The sequence below is a fragment of the Magallana gigas genome, chromosome 3, assembly GCF_963853765.1.
Source record: "Magallana gigas chromosome 3, xbMagGiga1.1, whole genome shotgun sequence".
Taxonomy (NCBI): Eukaryota; Metazoa; Mollusca; class Bivalvia; order Ostreida; family Ostreidae; genus Magallana; species Magallana gigas.
This window is the reverse complement of record NC_088855.1, coordinates 48032137-48055893: the sequence shown is the minus strand read 5'-3', so window position 1 is coordinate 48055893 and position 23757 is coordinate 48032137. Positions and strand designations below refer to the sequence as shown.

Sequence of the window (23757 nt, the reverse complement as noted above, 5' to 3'; positions counted from 1 at the left end):
GTATTTATTTATTTGAGTTTTAATAAAATTAAAACTCTGGAGTGGAGACACAGGGTTTTGACAAAATCAGAGCAAAGAAAGCACTATGTATCAGTTATAATCAAACTATTCTATCTATGACACATTTTCTCTCCTCCTTTCTCAGATTGTATCTATACTCTAGCTGTGAAGAAAGATTTTGTTGTCACTAAATTCTACCTTCTTAGTATCACAGTTAGATTATTGAGCAGTACCTACTCTGTTGAATTTAAACCAGCACTGTCCTGCTATCCTTTTAATGGCTCAGCCTTAAATATGACTTCTATACATTTAAACTAAGGAATATTCCACAAGGATCGATATACTACATGTGAAATTAGAATTGAAATTGGAAAGAAAAACAGATTTTCCTTTGAAAATTGTTCTCAGTCTTGAGCTGCAAACTATGCCAAGTAACCAATAAATTCTTTCCATTTTCTGTTGCTTTGCCTCTCTGAAACTATAAATCTACCATGATAGATGTGGTATGTTTGGACTTAGTTTTGCCAAGTCTCATTTCCCAATGTTTCCAGCTAGAACTGAAAATAATGAAAAACAAAGAAGTTTCTATGTGGTAGATGTCATCAACCATGCCAATGGCAGTACAGTTGGGGCGCTGGAGCAAATCACCTTCATCAAATCTAAACAAAAATACTCCACACTGTGTTGATCTTGCATAATACACTGTTGTTTGTCAAAGGGGGGTAACTCAGGAGAAAAAGTAAAGCAGCATATTAGATATTAGTCTGGTTTTTTGTCACTGTTTGGCAACAATATTGCATGGGGTTTATGAGCTAAAAAATCGAGGCTAAATAAGATCTTTCTGTGGGTTTTTTTTCTACTCTTTGATCTTACTGTCTTGGAAATATTTTTATCTGAAGTTATGGTATTTCTGTGGCATCAGTTCCTGGTTGTGTGCGTAATTGGTGGTGGATATAGGGCACAAGAGGATAAACCTTCTTAATCACTGTTCCCAATCTTCATCTGTAAATATTCTTTGACTACTTGAGAAAAATTAATGAAAAAAAATTCAGAAGGTTTTAGCTGATGAGTGTAATTTTTGTGAATAATACCTGTATGCTTTTATCTAAAGAGGGCAAATCAATACGTGAAAATTATTGAGATTTATGCTTCAACACCTTACCCTTCTTGTTTTCTGTCTGAAAATAATTTGAAATAAATGATATTTTAATTCTTATCATGCTGATAAAAAAAACCCAGTCAAATAAAAGTTTTGAAGGGGTTTAGGGATTGAAGAAAGGTTAGCACCTATAAATTGATCAATAGTCCTTTATTATACATCTTGAGATAAGATCTAATGTACACACATGCAAAATAATCCTTTTTTAACTACATTTTGACTATAAATTATACAGAACCCAAAACTTATTACATGCATTGCTTTAAAATGATATTTGGCTATTCAAAGACAACATGCAAAATAATTGGTCATCTCAGTGTACAGTCAGTGAGGTGATCAGAGTGAGTTTCTAGCTGAGGCTCTTGCATAAATTGGCCTTATGTTGAGAAATCACAACTTCACTGAAAGAAATGATATAGATAAAGATATCCTTAGTCAAACTGGGCCACAATCAATGCCACAGCAGACATCATCCAGGAATATCTTAGTCTTGTCATTTATGGGGGGTTTGGAATGACATGGTGCATATCTAAGAATTATATAATAAGCACAAATCCATTCCACTGATCCTGATTTATATACATCTAGACATGATATCAATAGTTTAGCACCAAAACTGCATTCAGGCAGCAGAGGCAGCGCATTCAGGTTCTGAATTTTAGCAGAGGCAGTGCACTTTAGTTCCTGAATTACATCTATGATACTATGATAAGATTGAAATATGATTCAGAGCACTGGGAAGTTTTTGTTGTAGATACATGCATATATGTGTGCACCCCGGTATATAAACACATAATTTTTTGGTTTTTTATTTATAGAATCAAAGATGTTGGTCAAACTATGGCTTCTAAATACAGAGAAATATACCACAGGTAAGAAGATGTTGATTTCTGCTGGTTTAAAAAAAAAAGATTAAAGTATCCCACAAAGAAAAGCGAAACAAAAAGCTCTTGTGTGAAATATTGGTTGTGCACCATATAGTGAAATCCTGTCAAGATTGTGTCACAGTTAAGGTAACCTTTGTGGTAATGGTACACCAGGGCAAGTTGTTCCCCAATCAATCACTGTCACATTTCTGCTACAGTGGTGAGCTCTGCATGGCGTACAGAAACACAACTGCCTAGAGCTGGTGCTATGTACACAATGTTTGATCAGAACCACATTAATAAAGGCAGGTGAAAGCTATTATACCAAAAGTGTTAAATTTCTTCCATTAATTTTTTTTTTCAAGTTATGACATTATGTTATTCATCACATTTGAACCGTCAACTCTGTACAGCAAGGAAAATTAATAATATAGAGAGAAGGAGTAATTTCCAGACCAATCTTTGACTTTTGTGTTCATATTTTCTCTTATTCTGACAGATATCATTAATTGTAGTAAACATTTATTTTAAAGGGAGTTGTTTTTATTCAAATTACATTCATAAATATCCCCGTTGCAAGGATGAATGGTTATCCGGCTTCCCTATCAGTGCAAGTTCACAGACAAAAAAAAAGAAAAATACAAATAAAGTATTTTAAACATTAGGTGAATATAAAACCATGGAAAATTTTTATAAATTTTAAACTGAAAAAATCCAGATGTGTCCTCTAGATACACTTTTCAAGATTCTTATTAATAATGATTCCATAGAGATAAAAAAAGAAAAGAATGAATAGGTATAGTGACCATATATTTTAGAACAAACAGTATCTCTTAATTAGGTATGTTACATATCATATATGAATAGTAAAGCACAATTGAAAGGTCAGCAATTGTGTTTTGAGAAAATTATACAATGGTATCAAAGTTATTCCCCTTTGTTGAACTCTTCACTAGGGACTTCCAGTTTCTGTGGATGACAGATGTTGAGACAGTAAACAGCATTACAATGGCTTTCCTAGCAACACCAGTCATTCTAGTCCTTAACACACAAACTCACTACTACTACTTCCCAGATTTTGAGGTCAAGGACATTACCATAGAAACAGTGTCAGACTTCCTCAACCGAGTCAGAGATGGAAACATTCAGGTATAGTCAAAGATGAGAGTAGGAGAGAGAGAAATGTTATGGTACTTGAAGGAGGTATCGGAGACCTCTGTTTTGTGACATGCTTTTTTGTATCCTGGCATCATGGGTTTCCGATAGTCTAACACTAAACGCTGCCTCTAATGGCTGTCTTTTTAGTTAACAATTTTGAAACTTAATCATTTTTAACCTAAGACATGGCATTGAAAATTGACGATACAAAATCAAAGTTAGTCTTCGTCATCATATGCAATTTCTAGCTTTAAAAAAACTAGATGCAGCATTCGAGTAATTAAAATATGCGTCATGTGTCTTCGATAGTAGGATACAACAACATTTTTTTGTGTAAATCGTCCAAATATTTGATTTTCTCCATAGCTTATGATTATTACAGTACCGTCATTTGTATGACTATTAACATTTTTATTTCAGAAGAAGATTGATTTATAGCTCTCGTAGGATTGCAAACTAAGAAAAACTTTACTTAGTCGTCTGATAATTTTAGCATGTTAATCATCGTCAGAGGTCTGTTTGACAGGATGATAAGTTATTTTAGATACTGTAATATCATAGTTGGGATTTTGGCAATTTTAGTGACTCTAATTGAAGTAATAGAGAAAATTCGTTTCTTACGAGTCCCTTGAGTAATTGTGTGATTCTAACCATTTCACACAATATTACTTTGTTAGTATACATGTAACTCAATTTCAATTTTTTTCATGTACATGTATAAAGATAAAAGGATTTTTTGTACGCCATGTGACATATAAGAAATTAGGAAAATGATGTCATTTTGGAGAAAACTCATGCAACCACATGATGGCATGATTCATTCAACATGAGGAATATACAACTGAAACTCAATTTTGAGTCTTTGTAATTAACAAGACATAGCCACCACATTTAATGTATAATGGTAGCAGCACTCACCCTTGCTATCAGGATTCACCTCTGTGGTTAGCTTCAAATTGCAACTTCTTGGGCCTTTCTAACAAACAAAAAACAATCTGGAATGAATTGCGTAGGCATTCATGACAACCCCCTTCCCTTTTTTTTTTTATCAAACTATATAAATACAGGGAGGTATATTATCTTATAAGCACCAAAATAAAACCATTCAAGGCAGTCTAGCAAGACATAAATTGATGGAATTTGGCGATTTTGTTTTATATAAATGTTTAAGATTTGTGGTGCTTTTCTGAGCTCTGTTGGGTCATTTAAGACCTCTTTAATAAAACTGTCCACCACAGGTGCCCAAATCCAATGTAAATACAATCTTTGGTACCTCTAACACTAGTTTTCTGTTCATGGTACTCAAAGTCCTTTCAAAACCACAATCCCTGTGGATGTCGATTTTACAATGAAGCGCATTGTGTTGTTTAGAAGATGAGCGGTTCCGAAAGCATCGTTACGAATACTGTTTTCTTCTTATAAAAGAAATGGGCATGTCTTATGTAACAATTGAAGTTCGATACAAAGTGTAGGACATTCCATTCAAACGAAAACTCTTACCACTTCAATGCGCTTCATTGTACCATTTATTGTGGTATAATTCACAATATGGAACTTTTATTTTCAGCTATGTATAGTTTCTGCACTTTAATATGAAATAAATTTACTATGTCAGTTTTGAATATAAATTGCTGAAAAAGTTGAAAAAATTACCATTAAATGAATTTCACTGAATGATATCAGTTTATAATATAATTTCCCGATTTCTTTTGATATTTCAGCCTATGGGTGGAACTGGCTTTCTTCAGCGACTAAAGAGAATATTTTACGATTTATTTACCACAGTCATTGTAAGTACATTCATCTTATATTCTTTTTTTTTGTTCAGTAAAAGAAATTTCTAAGAACTTCAGTTTGAAGTAATGAATTTAGTGATTATTTATTCGAAAGTATGATACACATCTTATCATATTCATCAGTTCATTGTATATACACATGCATTAGAGATATCTATTTATAACTTTCTAAAATCATCCATTTTTTTCCATAAAAAAGTAATCTGTTCATCATTTGTCCTTTGTCTACAGAGCATTTGGCAGTCCTCTCGTTGGCTGTTCCTGTTAATGTTCGGCCTCCCCACGGCTGTTGTAAGTATCGTCTGCTATAGTATATGTTGTATGGAGGGAGCTGATGATGTTCCAGAGGAAGACAGCGACTTGAAAGAGGAGGGAGAAGAGGAGACAGGTCAAGGTCAGGAATAGAAACAGCTGTATCAATGTCCGATGACTATTACTATTTATATATACAGTTAAACTTTGATAACACGAACACTGATATCTCGAATACAATGGATATATCCAAGTGATTTGTAAGTCCCAACCAATTACTTTTCAAGTATTTTACCCTTGAATACTCTGATATCTTGAAGTTTTCAAACAGTACCATCTAGTTCAAGATAACGAAGTTTGACTGTATATAAATGAAAGGGGTATTAACAAAATAAACCAAATGAATACTGGTGATTTGCCTTTATTTCAGAAATAGAAAACTTGGAGTCTTCAAAACCATTTCATGAAAAAGCTGATTGATGGTGGAAAAATATATATTACAGTAATTCACATTCCAAATTAGAAGAGAATGGAAGCCTCTCTATGTTTCAAAGAAAGTAAATCTCACATAATTGGGGCTAAGTTTCTAAAAGTCAACAACACATGCTGGTCAAATGTGGATAGCCATTCAATGTCAGTTTATTACATTTATTGTATAAAGAAAATCTGAGTATAATTTTAAGAATTTTTTGGGAACCTAATATTATAAGAAGAGCCTGATAATAATGTGAAAAAATTGTTCACCTTTGGTTGAAAGAAAATTGTATAAGCCGTTCAGGATTGAATCATACCAGTTGTTTACAAGGGGCTATTGATCAGTATTATCTCCCCATAGTCGGGATGGTACTAGGTGTACGTGATTGGTGTCTGTATCTCCATAACTATTGCGTCATCTTGTCTTTTTAATGAAATGTCAGCGTCATAATCATGTACTTAAATCAAGGTAATTTCATACTTACATGTAATTATCCATCAGGATAAGTGTACAACTGTGTTTCAATAACCTTTTTTTTTAATGTAATACATCAAATTTGTGGCTTTTGTTAATGAACAGTTTAGATTGCATCTATAGGCCATCATATCATGGTTTATACCAAACTGTGTCATACACTGGATAGGTTAAACAACCGTTTCTGATGATCTCATTCATTCATGTTTTTTGTAGTTCTCTTTTTAAATGAATGTAACGATGCAGCAACTAGTGGCATTGATCATGTATCTACATGTAAAATGTGTACAAGTTTCTTGAGATACACCTTCAGATGTTGCAGGGGCAATTTTTTGTTTTATTGATCTGCTCGCATTATACTTTGCAATAGGAGGAAGGCTTAAAAATTCATTACTTTTTGTTCATGACAGAAAAACCTTTAACATATACATGTATGTTCGCATTATATGCCACGTTGTGGTGGGGACATTTTATTAACAAATGTTGCATACAGATCCATGTAAAACTTTTCTTATTTATTGAAATCTTGCAACTTTGCCTTGGTTTGGGATTTGGAGATGCAATGTAGACCAGTGTCTGTTGGATATCTTTTTCTTCTGTGATCATAACCTTTGCTTTCTGAGAGTTTATGAATTGGTGTAACTGAATTTGTAATTCAGCAGGTGGAGTTTACATTTTTGCTATGGACATTTTTTATACAGATTGTTAGAAAATATTATGGTTTTTTTTTTAATGTATGTGATTTTACATTGAACAATAGATAGTAGCTAAAAAAAAAATATGACTGATTGGAATATTATTTATAAAATTCAATTTGCAAGATCAATTCTACTATGTACTCACCAAACATCATAAACTGCAGTTACTTTTCAACTTTAATGTTTACAAAGATGGACGTTGTTGTGTACCGGTAATTGAAGTCTGATATGAAATATTGTGTAAATGTTTTGAAGGATAGGCAATATATGGTAACTTTATTTCCAGATAGTCCTGGGTATTTAAGCACATTCTTATGTTTGGATCGAGTGCTTCTTGACAGTGATGAATGTTGTAAATTATTTTCTTAAATAAAATTATGTATATTCCCTGAAAGTGATGTCTTTGTTCTGTATTCCTGAATTATACTGGTGACATTACATGTGTTTGTATATCCTCCTGCCACTACTGGTAATAACAGCCATTGCTGTGGTTTCATCAATATTCATGGCATCAATTTTCGTGGTTTTAATCAAATTAAATTTCCAGGATATGTAATTTGTGGACAGTGGTCCAAACAGTACAATATGGTATCTGATTTTGACTGAACAATGATATCTAAAAAAATATGTGCTCAACAAATACTGATGAAACCACAGTATACTGTTGTCATGAAAACATAAACCAAAATCAGCACTTCTTCACTAAAAAATCTTTAATACACTTGTGTAACAAAAAGTCAAGGGAACATCACTTGCACACTTAGGGAGGGATATGGACATAACAGGTAACAATTTAAGATTTAACAATATAAAAAGGAGGAATGTCTCAATTCTAAAGGTTATTACCTGCCTGGCAGTCAATTTTTTTTTAGGATAATGCTGCTAGCTGTTGATTTGCTTACACAATGGAAGACTGATGATTTTTTTAATAGAAAAAAAATGAAGACCTTTTTTTTGTAAATTAGAAAATAATTATCAAACACACAATCATAAAATACATAATAGTGATGCAGAAATCTTGTTTATCAACTTTTGAGGAGAAGGAAATGAATAAGAGCTCACAACCATTTGGTTGTATAAAGCTGACATCAAACAGATGGTCAAAATAATGAAGTAATGATTGTACCGTAAAACTGTGTATGAACATATCCAAGTTGTAGGCTTTATTTTCCAGAAAAAGACTATCCTAAAAAAATTATCTTTATCAGAATCTTGAATAAAATAATTTCCTAATCCCATACATTGGCACAGCCTGCTTAGCGGTGTTTATCTTACACTTACATCCAGCATTCAAACTGTATAGACAGAGAGAGAGAAAAGAGATGTACAGGTCTCGAAAAGAAAATACCAAAACTAAAATATACATGCAAGCAGTACCATACTGCACTCAACATTGCATTGTCCCACCTATTGAATATTAATGTGAACCTAAAAGGTTAGAGTTCACCATCTATAAAAAATCTACATGTACCATAATTTGAATCCTTCCCACAAGTATTTATTGACTGTTACATTATTTAGAAAAGGAGAAAAGGGGCCAAAATATAGCTACATCTGTGGAAGATTCACTAAAATATGGTAAATGGAATAATGACTTTTTTACTGGAGATAAAAGCATGAACTTTGACCCCTAATTATCTTACTCTGGCACTGCCAACAATCATGAATATGGACTGATATACACATAAAATGATTAAATAATTTAATAAAGATTATGCTCTTACAAAAAGTAAAAAAAAAACAAAAAAACATACAAAATTATGATCGATAACACTGCAATACATGTACTACAGTAACTAGACTATTGAATTATGTTTGTGTACAAATACATCTTAATGGTCTAAAATATATGTAGCACAAATATATCGTCTAACTAATATAAAGGTTTAGAGCAATGCTCAAAATCAAATTGAACACTTCATATATTGCATCAACAAATGTATAATGTTATAGTGGGTGAGAATAAAACTGGGATTTGAATATAAAAAAAATTAAAAAGGAATTTTGTCTAAATACTAAACATCTTTTATCACAGACAATCTAAGAAGGGTAACTTCATCTACATCCTAGTTGGATATTCTATAAGTTAATATAGGGAACATGTTATTCATGGTTTCTGAAGAGAATGTATTGCTCTGTCATTAAAATAGTGAGACTTTGTTCAAAATCAAAAATATGATTTGTGCATAATATTTTTAATTCTTCAAACTTTTGAAAGTTAATATGAATTTATCCTATTTTATGTAGCAGACACATTTTTGTTCAATGGATATTGCTCTTTCATTAAAATAGTGAGATTTGTTCCCAATCAAAAATATGATTTGTGCAAATCGCAGTTCCAAAAAGATTTTTAATTCTTTTAAACTTTTCAACTTTTGAAAGTTAACATGAATTTATCCTATTTTATGTAGCAGACATTCTTGTTTCTAGCAGAAAATGTATGAAAAACATAAAATTTGTTATCAAGCACTATTCACTCAAAGTAAAGCATCCCAAAATAATTGTGTTGCATTTCCACAAGCTGCTAGTTTTCCACATATTTAAATAAGTTTAAAATATAAATATTTGTTCCACAAAAAATTGGGCCCTCCGGATACATGTATATAGGTATAACTGTAAGCTTGCTTTAATATCTATGAAAAATTTGATGATTATGAGAAAAATCAAGAGCAGTTTATGTTGAGAGCAATACATATCATTTATTCATGGACCATGTAAGATTACTGCTTAAAGAGGGCAGATATTGATTACAGATTGAATAACAAAATTTGATGTTGATGTATGCAAAAAAAGAAAAAAAAATGGACAGGATGAAAGTTTTTTTTCATTTTTTTTTCGAAATTAAACTTTGTAGATATATCAAGATTAGTGGCTGATATTTCAAGTATGGTCTCTCAACATCTGTGAAAAATGCATTTCATTTCAACATTTAGCAACATAATACATACATATATGTATAGAATTGATTTCAGTTAGTCAATTTCAAACAGTCAAAATCTATATTTACACAAGATCAATAGCAAGTGCCTGGAACTCTATGTTAAAACTCTATCTGTATGAAAGTACATGTATATTCATGTGTTATCTACTCTTGTCTGTATCTGATTATAAAGCACTTTTTTGGGGAAAACTTGCAACCCTCACAAAATTTAGCACAATAAATCCTTTGTCAAAAAATATACTCTTGAAACAAATATAACAATAAAATGTAAAATTTCAAAGATGAATACAACAGTTAGTAAGAAATTTCAGAGCATGCTTTTCATAAAAATGGAAAAAAGGCCACATTTTGTTTCAAAAATATACTGTACACATCCTTTTTTGGTGTGAAGTTGTGTAACAATTACATAACTATAATTGAATTAAACCTGAGGGCTCTATACATCCAGGGATTAATGGTTAAATGAGTGATCTATCCCTTTCTTTGCCATAGAGAACACAATGATATTTGAAAAATGAATGTTATTCAAGAAAGAATTAAATATCAAGATGCTGAACAACTAATTGTGACATCCTATTAAACCATGATTTCATCCACATTTTCTATTGCACCTTCGCCCAAAGATTCAGACTTGTCTGAGTCAGAGGTACGTTTGGAACTGTCTGAGTTTTCCTCCTCTGATTTCTCCTGCTTGTCGCCAGACTTCTCCGAGTCACCATTTTCTTGCACTTCAGATTTCAAAGAACTTTTCACTGCAATGAAATGGTCATTTTCAGGAAATACATTCTATGAAAACGTGTATGGATGCAAGGAAATATAAAATATGATAAAGTTTGTAAAAAAAAAAAAAAATATAAAATAATACTAATAAGTGAAATCCATTGTACCGGTAGTGTAAAAGATAATACATTTTCCAATATTTTTGGTCATACATGTGCTTATAAAATATATAGAAGAAGGTCAGAATAATGTTGCAGTTAACTTTTATAATTTGTGACATATACTTGTACCTATATAATTTGTGACAAATACATGTACATATAGGTAACACAAAATGAATATACTGATAAATTTGTAGATACATTATTGAATAGGAATATAGAAATTTTACATGAAACATTTTTGGGTAGAGAACTGGATTTGCTGGATGCAGGGGGGTTTTCTGGTTCAGGTAGTCTTTGGCTGAGTCGTTTAATTTTCTCCCCGACGGACAGTCGTAGTGTGGCGGAGTCCACCACGACCCCACTGTCATCACTCTGAGTAGAGTGGGCCTCTTTTCTACTGTCAGCGGCAGACTCCTTACTTTCCAAACTCTCCCTAGAAACTCCCTTCTCTGTTGCTAATAATAAAGAAATATGCATATGGAAAGACAGAAGGGTTATATTAAGGAGCAGAATAGAAGACTTGCTATTGACAACTTTTATTCACATTATTATGTAGTGGTATCCTGCTTAAAAATAATATATTTATCTCATATTGTATTCTTTCTCTGTAAAAGAATCATGAACAGATAAGATAATGATTTAATCAAAAGATATATAGCAAAGAGGATTAATTGGAAATAACTGCAACTGTGATTAATATCAAACTCAATTTAGCAGTCATTAACAGTTGAGTTTGTAGCTTTCTGTTACATTAAAAAAAAAAAGACTGTTATCCACACTAACATTCCGGATCAGATTTTCGGCTCTTGTTTGATGGTTTTGGAGCCTTAGGTGGTGGCTTTGGCCTCAGGGGTAAGGGTTTAGAGATGTCTGCAAGAATAGTACACAGATAGAAAAATATTTGTTATCAGACTGGAGAAACAAGACACTTCGGCTGTTGTTTGGACCTCTTTTCACAGATCCATTTCTATTGAAATTCAACAACTTGATTGTGTTAAGCATTTTCTCATCAGAGAAGAAATGACCACATGCAGAACATTTGGCTGCTGAGTTTCAAAGAAGCATGCTTTGATTCAGAAATGTGAAAAAAGATTCTGAAAAGTCCTTGCAAGACAAATAAAAGATATTTTTTTATAAAGCAGCTCAGAAAAAACATGTTTATAATGAACATCAATAAGTGACTTACACACGTCTTTTCAGAGTGAAAAAATCATTTTATAATATTATAATAAATCAAAGATTCAAGTAAGAATAATAAACCTCTGTTGATCACTTACCGCCAGACGTCCTCGAGGACCTAGGGGAGGCTGTGGAAGGGGTTGAGGCTGTGTCCTCAGGTGTCCTCCTCAAGCCTGAGCGAGGAGACGGAGAGGGCCTAGGCTTAGATAGGATGTTCCCTATCATGGCTGCTGGGCTCTGTTTACTCTCTTGAGCTGCTGTTTTGCTCTCCTTGTCCTCTTTCTGGTCAGATTTGTCCTCAACTGTAGTGTCCTTGACCTCTGATGAGGCCACCTCCTCTTTTGTCTCTTCTTTAACAGGTTTCTCCACTTTGGGCTCTTTCGATGATTTGGGTTCTTCCTTTACCTTTGATTTCTCCTCTAATTTGGGCTCTTCCTTTACTTTTGGTTTCTCTTCTGACTTGGATTCCTCCTTTACTTTAGGTTTTTCTTCTGACTTGGTTTCCTCTTTTACTTTAGGTTTTTCCTCTAACTTGGTTTCATCCTTTTCTTTTGGTTTCTCCTCTGACTTGGTTTCTTCCTTTACTTTTGGTTTGTCCTCCAACTTGGTTTTCTCCTTCACTTTTAGTTCTTCCTCTGATTTTGTTTCCTCCACTGGTTTCAGTGGGGACTCCTTAGCTGGCTCTTTAAAGGGAGGAGGGATATTGGCAGTGGGAGACTTCCTTCCAGGGGGAAGTAAAGCAACTGCTGGCTTCCTCTCTTCCTTGTCAGCATTCTAGACCAAAATAATTCCTCTCCCATTAAAAATTAGTTATTCCCTTCAACAGTTTTTTTTTATATGTATAGTCTAACATACAGTAGATTTTAATTCAAGAAATATTTGCACCAAATCTAGAGAAGCCTCTCTTGCTGATTTTAAACTTGCAATTTTTTTAGGGACATTTTGAACTTAATGAACGAAATTATATTACATTTACAATAAAAGTTTGAAACTCACAATTTTAATGTCTCACAATTTAATGCAAGACCAGTACAGTAATCCCATCATATAGAGAATCTACAGTAATTCTTAGTTCAAGTCACAGGCCTAGGTATACATGAACAATATAATTACCAGTGTAGAAAATCGTTTGTTTGACTTCATTTCAGAGAAGATGTTCATATTCATTGGACCACCCATAATTCCGATCCCTCCCACAGGAAGCTTTCTCCGGGGTGCCTCTTCCTTCTTCTCCTCAGTAGGAGCAGCTTCCTCAGCCTCTTGTTCACTTTTCACATCCTCCTTCTCAGGGATTGTGTCAGGAGTGGAATCTGTGGAAAAATCACATTCAAAGTAGAACCTCTACATTGAGATTAAGAAAACCATGTTTGTCTATCAATGGAATAAAAGAAATGCAATTTTTTTATATAATATATCAATAATTGACGAATGATGAATCACATTACTCATAGTCCTTCACATTCTGGCATTTCATCATCACACAAATAAATGATACAGGAACATACACCTCATTAATACACACTGAGTTACAAGTTACAAGTTGTATTTCACTGAATGGACTACGCTTGGATCATACTTTCTGGTGCTGGTTTAGTTTCCGGTTCTGGTTCAGAGTCCTCTCCCTGCTCCTCTCGGTTTGGTTCCTCCACCTTGGCTGGGGTTTCTGACTTCTGCGGTGTCTTCTCTTTTTTGTCTGAATTTTTCTTCCCAAACAATTTACTGGCAAACCCTCTGTAAATCACATTATAATGTACACTACTACATCTATCATATATATGATTCAAACACAATTTTTAAAAATCCTAAATGCAATATCTTATAATTGCATTTTTCTAACTGTAACAATGAAGTAAGCGAATATCACCTATTATAATACACAATGTACTATATATAGCACCAACCCTTTGCTTTTGTCATGTTTTTCATCCGATTGCTCCTTTGCATCTTTTCCTGTGTTCCGCTTGAACAATCCTCCTTTCTTAGGTTTCTCTGATGTGGGTCTGTAAAGAAACAAACATCAATCAACTGGCAGGTATGTACATGTAAAACAAATTAAAGTTATTACACCTACATCACAGGTATGAGAGAGTGACATTCATTGTTCAATTATCTTTGGGATACAAAGACAAGATAAACATACCACTAGCTTGCAAGAATTTCTTCTTCTTTTTTCCAATTAATGTAAACAATGTGGCAATAATGGTTATTGAATTAGTTGAAATATGAATGACTTCATGTAACAATTTTTTGTGCACTGCAGATCATTCCATAAGTTTGAAATTTAAAAAGATTTTTTCATAGAATGCAGCTCTAATCATAAGAAGTCAGTATTGCAGCGGCTATTGCCATTATAACCATCCCATACTGTTCAACAGCTACCGGGACAAAATAAAGCTACTGTACTTATTTTACAATAATTTAATTCTGGTTGTAACGCGCTTTCTGATTGGCTAGAAAAATTATTTTATATCGTATAAAGAATGTTGCCTACGTCATAGTAAGACTAACGTCAAAAACATATCAATACGCCTGACGTTACGTTTGAATTTTGTACAATTTTACGTCATTTTAAAGGTCAAACGACCGTTTTTATCTACAATGAAGAGTAAAAAAATTAAATTATAAGCAATGAATTCAATATTTATTAGTTTTATACGATATAAAATGGTTTGAAACAGTTTACGCTTTTTTATAAACCGCTTCGCGGTTTATAAAGCGTAAACTGTCCCAAACCATTTTATATCGTATAAAACTAATAAATATTGAATTCATTCCTTAATTAAAATCCTTTGTTGGAAATGTGGATCAAATTAATAAAAAAAAACCAATAGGAGGCATAACTATCAGTCATCAAACATATAAAAAAAACCCACCAGTGAGCGTTACTGAGGTCTTACTTTGGGGGTGGCTCCTTTTTGTCCGACCCTTTGCCTATGCTTTCTTTCCTGTCTGACTTGCTGGATTTGGGTGTCCCCTGGTCTGCTGGGCTTGATGTAAAAAACGAATCCAGGCCCTCGTCAGCCTTCAGCCCGGCGCCGGTGTCCTGGGCAGCCTCCTGTGGGCGGGCAGACGGGCGCCTCCTCTGTGGGCCCCGGGGCCGGGATTTGGCGATGTGGGTAAGCTTTGTGGAAGTGTCAGGTAAACTTCCCAAAGAGTCCAGCTCTACTTTTTCTAACAGAGAATCAAGTTTGATACCATACTGATAAGTACTTGTTAGCTTATGTATGTGTCTCATCAAAAACCTATTTCTAACATAAAATCGAATGTCTAGTACAATATAGATGTTTGTAAATTGCAGAAAAAATTCCTTGCAAATACTAGTTGATTCATAGTACCTATCTTAACCTATTTAATTCCAAAACCACTGACCCACTCACCTGCATTACTTGTGGATAATTTAGTCAGGTCTTCTTGTGAGCCAACTAGAATCAATAAAGATAACATATATTAGCTTACATATATTTCATTTCAATAATATTTACATGTATCTGTATTCCAGATCACAAATCAAGACACATCAGATTACGTCTTAAACAAGAATTTGAATGACAATAAATGAATATTCTTGGACTTTAAATAGCCTACCAATGGTTTACAACTTCAAAATGCATGTGTAATAATTATGAAAAGAACTGATTATTAATGAAAAAGATGCATGTTAAAGCATCTAATCAATAATTATTTTTCTTCTTTTGCATATATAGCTACATGTAGCTATATCTTCTACAAAAATCTGATATGACTGGTAAAGGAATTAGATGTAATGTTTGCAAAACTAACATGCAATAATAAATATTGATGGTTAATTTCTCATACAAGTTTCATACAATCAAAAGAAACAAAAAGAACAGAATAATTATCAGGGAGCATAGACAGATTGGTAGAGAGACTTAATATGTAACAATCTTAGGGATTGTCCAATTCAAATGATGTATTCACTTTTTAGGAATCTGATAAATGTAGGTAACATTTTATACATGTACAATACATGTGTATACATTTGTACATGATTGACAATCAAGTTACAGTCTATACCACATGGTAATAGTTTGCCAATATAAAACATCTAGAATGACTAACAATATCTCTTGCTGCTGTGGTAACATAGCCATTTTTACATGATAAGCTGAAAGCATTTAAGCATTGGATATGCCCTTACAACACCCAGATACCTTCTTTTGCAGTTTCAGTGTCCTTGACCTCTCCATCATCACTGACCTTTGAGTCATCAAGGTCAATCTCCTTGGCTTGGTGAATTTTTAGTGCTTGATTGACCTGCTCTGGATCTACATAGCGCATTGTATAACAGAGGAAGACAGAGACAAAGAAATCGGTTAGCAGTGAAATGAATTTTCGTCACATGACTTGCAGTGAATCATGTGACTTCTGAAATATTACTTAAAGGTGAAATTGCAAGCAAAACCATAAAGAAAAGGAGAGATAGGCAACAAAATGGATTTTTTGTAGCTGCATCAATCATTAACTAAAACAATGGTTAAGTCAAAGGGGAAAAAGATTTAAATTGTCTCTAAAGAATATAAAACTTACTCTTCTTTTTCTTATTTGTAACTGCATGTACATTGAGAAAACAGAGCAAAGTGAGTTGAATCCTTTCAATATACATGTAACTTTATCATGCAAATTTGAAATTTTTTTTTGAATTGCATTATCTCCCTTTTTCTTGTAACAACACACAAGACCCATCCAGATCAGCAAAGACAGAAAGCATGATAAAAGGTGAATTTTTTACATATAGCCATTTCAGAATGTCGAAGTACTGGCAGGAGGCAGAACATACTAGACATTTGTCTAATCTATCCTCGTAGCTATACTCAATAATCTACCATTATCTTACAAAATCTAGCATGGTGCAGTAACTAAGATTTGATAAGATCAACTTAGCCTGTATCTATATGCTAAATGAATACAATGAACTTTTTGCTAAACCAGCTACGTCATTCAGCCAGGCATTTGTGTAAGATATAAGTGATATACTTGTATATATATTCTACCTAAGTTTAATGACTATAATATGATACAGGTATTTCAGTACAACTAAACCAAACTCACCAATAACTGTGGGGGGCCTCATCTTTCTCGCATTGACACTTTTCCTTTTGTTACTAAGGTTTGGTGTGCTCTGAAATTTAGTTAAAATTCAGTAATTATTTGACACTCCATTAAATCAAATCAGTGAGTTTACCAAATTAAAATTACCACAGAAAAAAATTATCTTTGATACACAAAAAATCTACAAATATTTATTAACATTATATTAATCATATTTACACCAAAATATGAATTTATAGATGAATAATATGAAGTATCTTTTAATATGTGCATAATTAGTGCACCAAGTTCAATGGAAGCATGGATAATAAGGAAGGTCATCTCTGCAGCAGAACAAAACACAGGCATACACCATGGTAGAATGGAATAACCAGTTCATACAATTTCATAATCTATTTTATAATCTTCAAATAACAGTCACTGTGGCAATAAAATACAGGCCTATCAAACTTTATTAGTATATCCAAAATAGTAGGCAAATAATTTTTGTAAAACACTATGTTTCATGCATGATGGCATTTGTGAAAAAAGTGCAATTTCAGCGACCGCCAAGCATAGCTTAAAATCTAGTTTAAATAAATGTTTTGTTGATTAAATGAATAATCCTATTTTACCTAACATATGCAGTAGAAGTTTCAAAATATTGATAAATAAAAAATGCATAAGTATACAACTATATTTGAAAACTGAAAATGAAGCATTAATGAAGAAATAATATACAAGAAATAAATGCCATCTTATCCCAGCTTTAATTTCGCATTACCTTTCGAGAGACCTAAATAAAAACATTTATGACAAGTTATAAAAAGATTTTTTAAAGTGTACATCTTCTCTGGTTAGTTTAGTGCATTTGTTTAATCAATCTCCTAGCTTTTTGGCATTGGGAATTCTTCTGCATTGATATGCATTTCTATATTCAATGAAGCATCCGATGGCTCCTCAAGATGCCCGTTTATGTGTGATATACATGTATACGTAATACCATTGATAATGCTCAAGCACTGATTGGATAAAATACTGCATACAAGAAGCAGATAGTCCTGAACTAATGTCAAGTGAAGATGTAGTGTATATTAACACTTAAATCTGACTTACACGAACATAGGGAAGTGTCTGCAGATACGGTACGGTGTACGCAATATACTATAGTCACATGCAAAATGGAAGAAACAAAGTTCACATAAAACAATGTAAACAGTCACAGAAACAGAAATTCAGGAATTCATGCGAATGGTTGGAGGATTTGTTACTTTTTTACATGTTTTTCACATTATAACATATAATATCTTATGAACTCTTATGACAAAAAATCCTGAAATTTTTTTGCATTTCAATTCTAAACCTTTAATTGCCTCCCGCTTTCCCTTAAGAACTTATCGGACAATAATAAGGTGTACAATTATAAGTTTTTTCCCATTAAATTTCCTTACTTTCAGATGTTAAAATTTCCTGTTAATATTTTCACTCACCAACAGTTAACCAACATAAGAGTGAAAGGGAAGGGGAAGTAACTCATGAAACAAAAACAATCCAGTTAAGACACAGAAAGCACACTGAAACCTCCAGAAGGGGGCCTAAGATCCAGACAGACACTGGGCCTAAGATCCGGACAGACAGACTCCCCAAACTACCGCCTCCTAACCACATGATGTGATCTGACAGCAGACAGATTCCCAAGAATCTGAAGTAAATTTGGTTACAGAAAACAGATGGATCAAAGGCTTGGATTGATTCAGATAAAGGTTAGCTCAGAGATATTATGATGGAGGTCATACAAGTAACATAACTTACACTATTTTCAGGTACTTCAAGATTATCCTTCATAACATTTTTAAAGAAAAATCATTGCAGTTTAAATAAATTGTAAAAAGTTAGAAAAATATATTTTCAAAAAATACATATGATAAAATAAAAATGTAAACCATTAACAAGTTGAAAAAAATTAAGTTTAAAAAAGGAGAAAAAAAACGTAAATCATAAACTCATCATGCAAGTATCTTTCTAAGAATAAAAAGTCAAGAAACAAGAATCTAAAAACCAAACTTACATGGCTGCTCTTAGATGATGCCTTAATTAGAACAACGGTTTTCAAAATGGTGAAATATTAATATGATAAGCTACATGTAATACCTTGGACAAAACTAAACTATCATTCAACTGACAAAGTTTTCATGAATTTCAATCTTAATATTCTAAAATCAGGTGTGGATTTTCTAATCTGATAAATGCAGAGTTCAGGCTAATTAGATTTCCCCCAACAATATCCAAGCACAAGCAGTATTGGTGATTGATTTCTTGAGACCTAGGACTACTGCCATAGTTGGGCAGTGTACCTACCCCCGGGGAGTCTGCTTTGATAGTGATCCGAAGAGGAACCTTGTCCACTTCCTCCGTTTTCTCAAGTTCTTTCTCTCTGGAGTCTGTTGAGACTGGGCGAGACTCTGACCGTTTCTGTTTCACATGAGACATCTACGAGGAGAAAAAAAATAGACAATAGCAGCTTAAGACTCAAAATGAAGTTTTGAATTCACTTTCTTTGGTATATCATTTTGGAGTCTTCACACGGAGATTATACATTCAGAAAATTGGTAAAGGTGAGACAAACACTGATCAATGAACTGATTGGTAAAGTTTAATGATCAGTACCAGAATTTTATGGTTGTCTGTCAGAGTTTCTATCACCCCATCGATCACTGTGTCGGAGATGTAGGCTGCCACGGCTAAATTAATCTCACTGAAGAAGAAAAACAATCAGTAAATGAACTCACCACAGTTTGACAAAGATCAGAAAGAGTATGAGTGAGGGAACTTTTAAAAATTCCAAAGAAACATTAGGAATGATGCAATATCCAGATTTGCACTGACCTTAGTTTGTTGTATACATCAGTTTCCACTCCATCCATCAGGTGTTTAGCAAATCCTTTGGGTAGAGAACTTCTCTCTGAACATCCTGATACCAATTCTAACATAAAATCCTACAAAGAATACAACAAAAATACATGCAATTAATAATTGTATTCAATATAAATAATTCCTACACTGACATAACATTATCATAAATGATAAAATTAAAACTTTAACCTTTTTTTATTGGATCCTTATCTGAATACTGATATTTTCTGGGATCAGATGACCCTTGAATATGACCTTGACTTTCCCGGCCCTAACAATCACCTTGTCAAGGTGAGCCATTTTTACTGGCCATGTCTCGGGTGACCTTTTATTACTGACCTTGCTTGAAGTGACCCCAAATTATTGATCTTGTTTGAAGTGACCTTTGAACATCAACCTTGACTAAGGTGACCCCTGAGGTCTTAATTACTGAATTTGTCTAATGTGACCAACTTCATTACTGACTGTCTGAAGTGACCCCTGATTACCGACCTTGTCTGATGGAACCTCTGATGTGACCCCTGATTATTGACCTTGTCTGATGTGACCTCTAATGTGACCCCTGATTATTGACCTTGTCTGATGTAAACCTGGTTTCTGGTCTTGTCTAAGGTGATCCTTGATTACTAACCTTGTCTGAAGTGACCTCTGATAACTGACCTTTTCTGAGGTGACCTCTGATAACTGACCTTGTCTGAAGTGACCCCTGATAACTAACCTTGTCTGAAGTTACCCCTGATTACTGACCTTGTCTGAGGTGACCCTTGATTACTGAACTTGTCTGAGGTGACCCTTGATTACTGACCTTGTCTGAAGTGACCCCTGATTACTGACCTTGTCTGAGGTGACCCTTGATTACTGAACTTGTCTGAGGTGACCCTTGATTACTGACCTTGTCTGAAGTGACCCTTGATTACTGACCTTGTCTGAGGTGACCCTTGATTAATGACCTTGTCTGAAGTGACCCTTGATTACTGACCTTGTCTGAAGTGACCCCTGAGCACTGGTTTCCTGTACATTCAATCATGTCAGCTACAGTTTTCTGTAAGAAATGGAAACATTTAGTATTGTTATAAATGCTGATATACAAAGATGAGAGTTTGTTAAAACAAAATAATGTGCACCTTAATCTGGGCCTGAAGGGTTGTTTTAAGGTTATCAGTGAGATCCTTAAGCTCAGTTTCCACCATATTCCCTGTATTCAAGGATTTCATGGCTATATGCTGTAGGTGAGGCAGTAACTAAATAAAAGAAAAGCATTTAATCATACTATCTCAACAGTATTTCTATTCATGTGTTATATGTAGAATCCCCTATGAATGACACCACTGTGAATGATTCTGAAATATTATGCTTTCATATTCTTGATATAAAGAACAGTCTTTGAGTATATCACCAGAAATCATTATGAAAACTTAAAAATTTAAGAATGTTTCAAAATGGAGCCTATTGTGTTTAAGGACTTTGTTCTTTGTTTTCTTCACCTGTTTAGAATTATCGGCATCCTTGACGACACTGCTGGCCTGGTCAATGTCAGACTGGAAAGGGGCTGTATCCCCCATGGACAGAGCTTTGACCGCATCCTGAACCTGTACCACTAGACGGTCCACCATCTGATTAAAGAAAAAATGTCAGCACTCAGTACACTTACTGACACGCTGGTCATCAACTCTGCACATCTATTTTTTATAACATCACCTTGTTAGTTTATTCACCAGCTGTCTGCAGCTGATGAGGATACCTAAAAATATGTATTACTACATTTGGACCATAGTACACTGTACCTTACACAGGTTTGATAAAAAGAATTACCTGGGGTGTAAAAATGAACATACTATATGATTTAAAACTCAAAGACCCATTTTCCACATTACACAAGTAAGGTAATTAATTTACCTGTTGGGTGGAGCTGATCAGGAAGCCCTGTTGAAGCCTGTACGCCTGGTCAGAGGAAAATTTCTGTGGACTGTGATTCCTTTGGAGCAAACTTTCTATCTGCATCACACAAAATATAAGTTCAGCATCACTTCAGTTTTGTTCATAACACACCTGTACAAAACTCTGAGTACAGGTAAACTAGTATTATGGAATACAAAAAAGCCAGGCACAAGTTGATGAGTTAGGCTCAGATTTATTTGTGTCTGAATGTTAAAACAATTAATCATACCTTCTGTAGTGCAATCTCAGTTCTCTCCCCTTGTTTTTGAAGGGCTGCTACAGCATCATTTATTGGCATGGGCATTTTTCTCATGGCATAATTTCTGTGACACAAGACATAAAAAATCAGAATCAAAGAATAGTACACCTTAACACACTCTGATGAAATCAAATATTTTGAGTTGTCGTTCTTTGTGCAATATACTGCATACACATTGTCACAGGATCCCAATTCAGAGAAAGAAAAAATAGCATATATTTCCACAAGAAAGAAAAGTAATGTAATTTATTATCATGGACCACCAAACAGCTTTTTCCAACAGCTCGATTGTTATAAATCAAAGTTAATGTTACATTATGATTAATCTTTACTTGGTTAAGTTCACAATCAGTCTTCCAAAAATTCAGATGATGCAAAATCAATGAACAGTTTATATATAAATTGGAAAAAAAAGACAACTTATTAATAAGTATAGACTCAAAGCATCCATTATTTTCTGGCTTTTTAATTCTATTTCATTTCAATTCAATTGAGATGTATGCAATTTTTAAACATTGTGTAGGTATACATTTAAATTAAAATACTTGAGGAACTTGTAGCTGAGGGGTGGTAAATCTTAGCTGACATTGAGAAGAATAATGATACAATTATATATATACAAACTCTACATTACACTATACATTTACAATTAATTTATGCTATATGTTCATGCTAACTTGCCTATTCTTAATTCTCCTGTAATTGAGATAATCAAAGTCAAAATGGGCTTGGACTGTGACAATTTTTCCTTGATAACAATTATTTTAAAATGAAATGTTTTAAATGGCTTATATTTCTGTTTTTCAATGAATATCTCACTTTTGTAGAGCCTGAGCTATGTCTTCAAATCCTTGCACGGAAATCAAGTTTTTGTCCCACAGAATGCAGCGCAGCTTGGAGTTAATTTGGAGGGCCTTACTCAGCATTCTGGCACCAAAATCACCGATCTGATTTCCACTGAATCAAAAACAGTCACACACTAATATAATGTACTTAACAATCATAAGATGTGGGATTGAGTAATTGGAAAATGCCTGATGAATGGTGTGAATTGCTATCAGTCATATCACTTACAAATACATTAATGTCAGCAAATGCACTTACATGATGAAAAAATGGAGATAAAAGTGAATTACAGAAGTGTTACATTTTGTTTCATCCTACACAGAAAGCCTTATGTACCTTATGTCTATTTCTGTTAGAGTCACATTGCTGCCCAATGCGTTTATGATATCTGAGAGATTGTTCCGCAGTCTGGAATCGGCTAATGACAGAGACTCGATACACTGTTAACAAGAAAAAAAAACCATTTGAATTGAAACTCTGTGGGAGAAGATGTGAGAAAATAAGAGCTGTAGTCTACAAACGTGATATGCCAGTACTTACCGAGGATTCGTCTTGAATCAAGTTGACGATACTTTCCATCACACCAGTCATCAATCTGTAGCATATAAATATAATATTATGTAGATTCTAGCACAAAAACTGTGACATACAAATATTATATCTACTTAAGAACAGATATCTGTGACTAATATCATATTTATAGAAGCACAGAATCAGGGACACACAAACATTGTATCTTTAGGAGCACAAAATATGTAACATAAATATCTATCATATCTATATATGCACAGAATATGTAGAATATAACTACATGCTTTATCTCCACTCTAACACAGATCTTGATTTATATAGTTTATTTCTTTCAGTTTT

General features: G+C 33.5%; 2 protein-coding genes across 24 annotated transcripts in view; one reads left to right on the top strand and one right to left on the bottom strand.

Moving 5' to 3' along the window:
* Positions 1 to 7272, top strand: part of LOC105348155 (protein disulfide-isomerase TMX3) — a 42060-nt gene extending 34788 nt beyond the window's left edge. The window contains exons 10-14 of the mRNA XM_034483007.2: positions 1978 to 2031; positions 2982 to 3174; positions 4905 to 4973; positions 5211 to 5373; positions 5662 to 7272. Of these exons, the coding sequence (XP_034338898.2) occupies positions 1978 to 2031; positions 2982 to 3174; positions 4905 to 4973; positions 5211 to 5373; positions 5662 to 5711 (529 nt within the window). The 3' untranslated portion in view covers positions 5712 to 7272. The remainder of the gene's footprint in view (positions 1 to 1977; positions 2032 to 2981; positions 3175 to 4904; positions 4974 to 5210; positions 5374 to 5661) is intronic.
* A 301-nt stretch (positions 7273 to 7573) lies between these two features.
* The window catches only part of LOC105327826 (F-actin-uncapping protein LRRC16A), a 42255-nt gene continuing 26071 nt past the window's right edge, over positions 7574 to 23757 (bottom strand). For 4 of the 23 annotated variants that reach the window (XM_011428467.4, XM_011428454.4, XM_011428468.4 and 1 more), the window contains 25 exons: positions 23428 to 23482; positions 23224 to 23327; positions 22861 to 22998; positions 22012 to 22105; positions 21741 to 21839; positions 21329 to 21457; positions 20969 to 21085; positions 20824 to 20886; positions 19818 to 19927; positions 19599 to 19686; positions 19290 to 19421; positions 19000 to 19020; positions 18744 to 18770; positions 18048 to 18095; positions 16953 to 17022; positions 16055 to 16168; positions 15260 to 15304; positions 14780 to 15053; positions 13784 to 13882; positions 13459 to 13613; positions 12996 to 13192; positions 11981 to 12656; positions 11487 to 11573; positions 10931 to 11158; positions 7574 to 10571 (listed from right to left, as the gene is read on the bottom strand). In XM_011428467.4, the coding sequence (XP_011426769.3) occupies positions 10396 to 10571; positions 10931 to 11158; positions 11487 to 11573; positions 11981 to 12656; positions 12996 to 13192; positions 13459 to 13613; positions 13784 to 13882; positions 14780 to 15053; positions 15260 to 15304; positions 16055 to 16168; positions 16953 to 17022; positions 18048 to 18095; positions 18744 to 18770; positions 19000 to 19020; positions 19290 to 19421; positions 19599 to 19686; positions 19818 to 19927; positions 20824 to 20886; positions 20969 to 21085; positions 21329 to 21457; positions 21741 to 21839; positions 22012 to 22105; positions 22861 to 22998; positions 23224 to 23327; positions 23428 to 23482 (3346 nt within the window). In that variant the 3' untranslated portion in view covers positions 7574 to 10395. Of the gene's footprint in view, positions 10572 to 10930; positions 11159 to 11486; positions 11574 to 11980; positions 12657 to 12995; positions 13193 to 13458; positions 13614 to 13783; positions 13883 to 14779; positions 15054 to 15259; positions 15305 to 16054; positions 16169 to 16430; positions 16452 to 16952; positions 17023 to 18047; positions 18096 to 18743; positions 18771 to 18999; positions 19021 to 19289; positions 19422 to 19598; positions 19687 to 19817; positions 19928 to 20823; positions 20887 to 20968; positions 21086 to 21328; positions 21458 to 21740; positions 21840 to 22011; positions 22106 to 22860; positions 22999 to 23223; positions 23328 to 23427; positions 23483 to 23757 lie in introns of all 23 variants that reach the window. The other 19 variants (XM_011428463.4, XM_011428462.4, XM_020067047.3 and 16 more) reach the window with 19 other exon arrangements.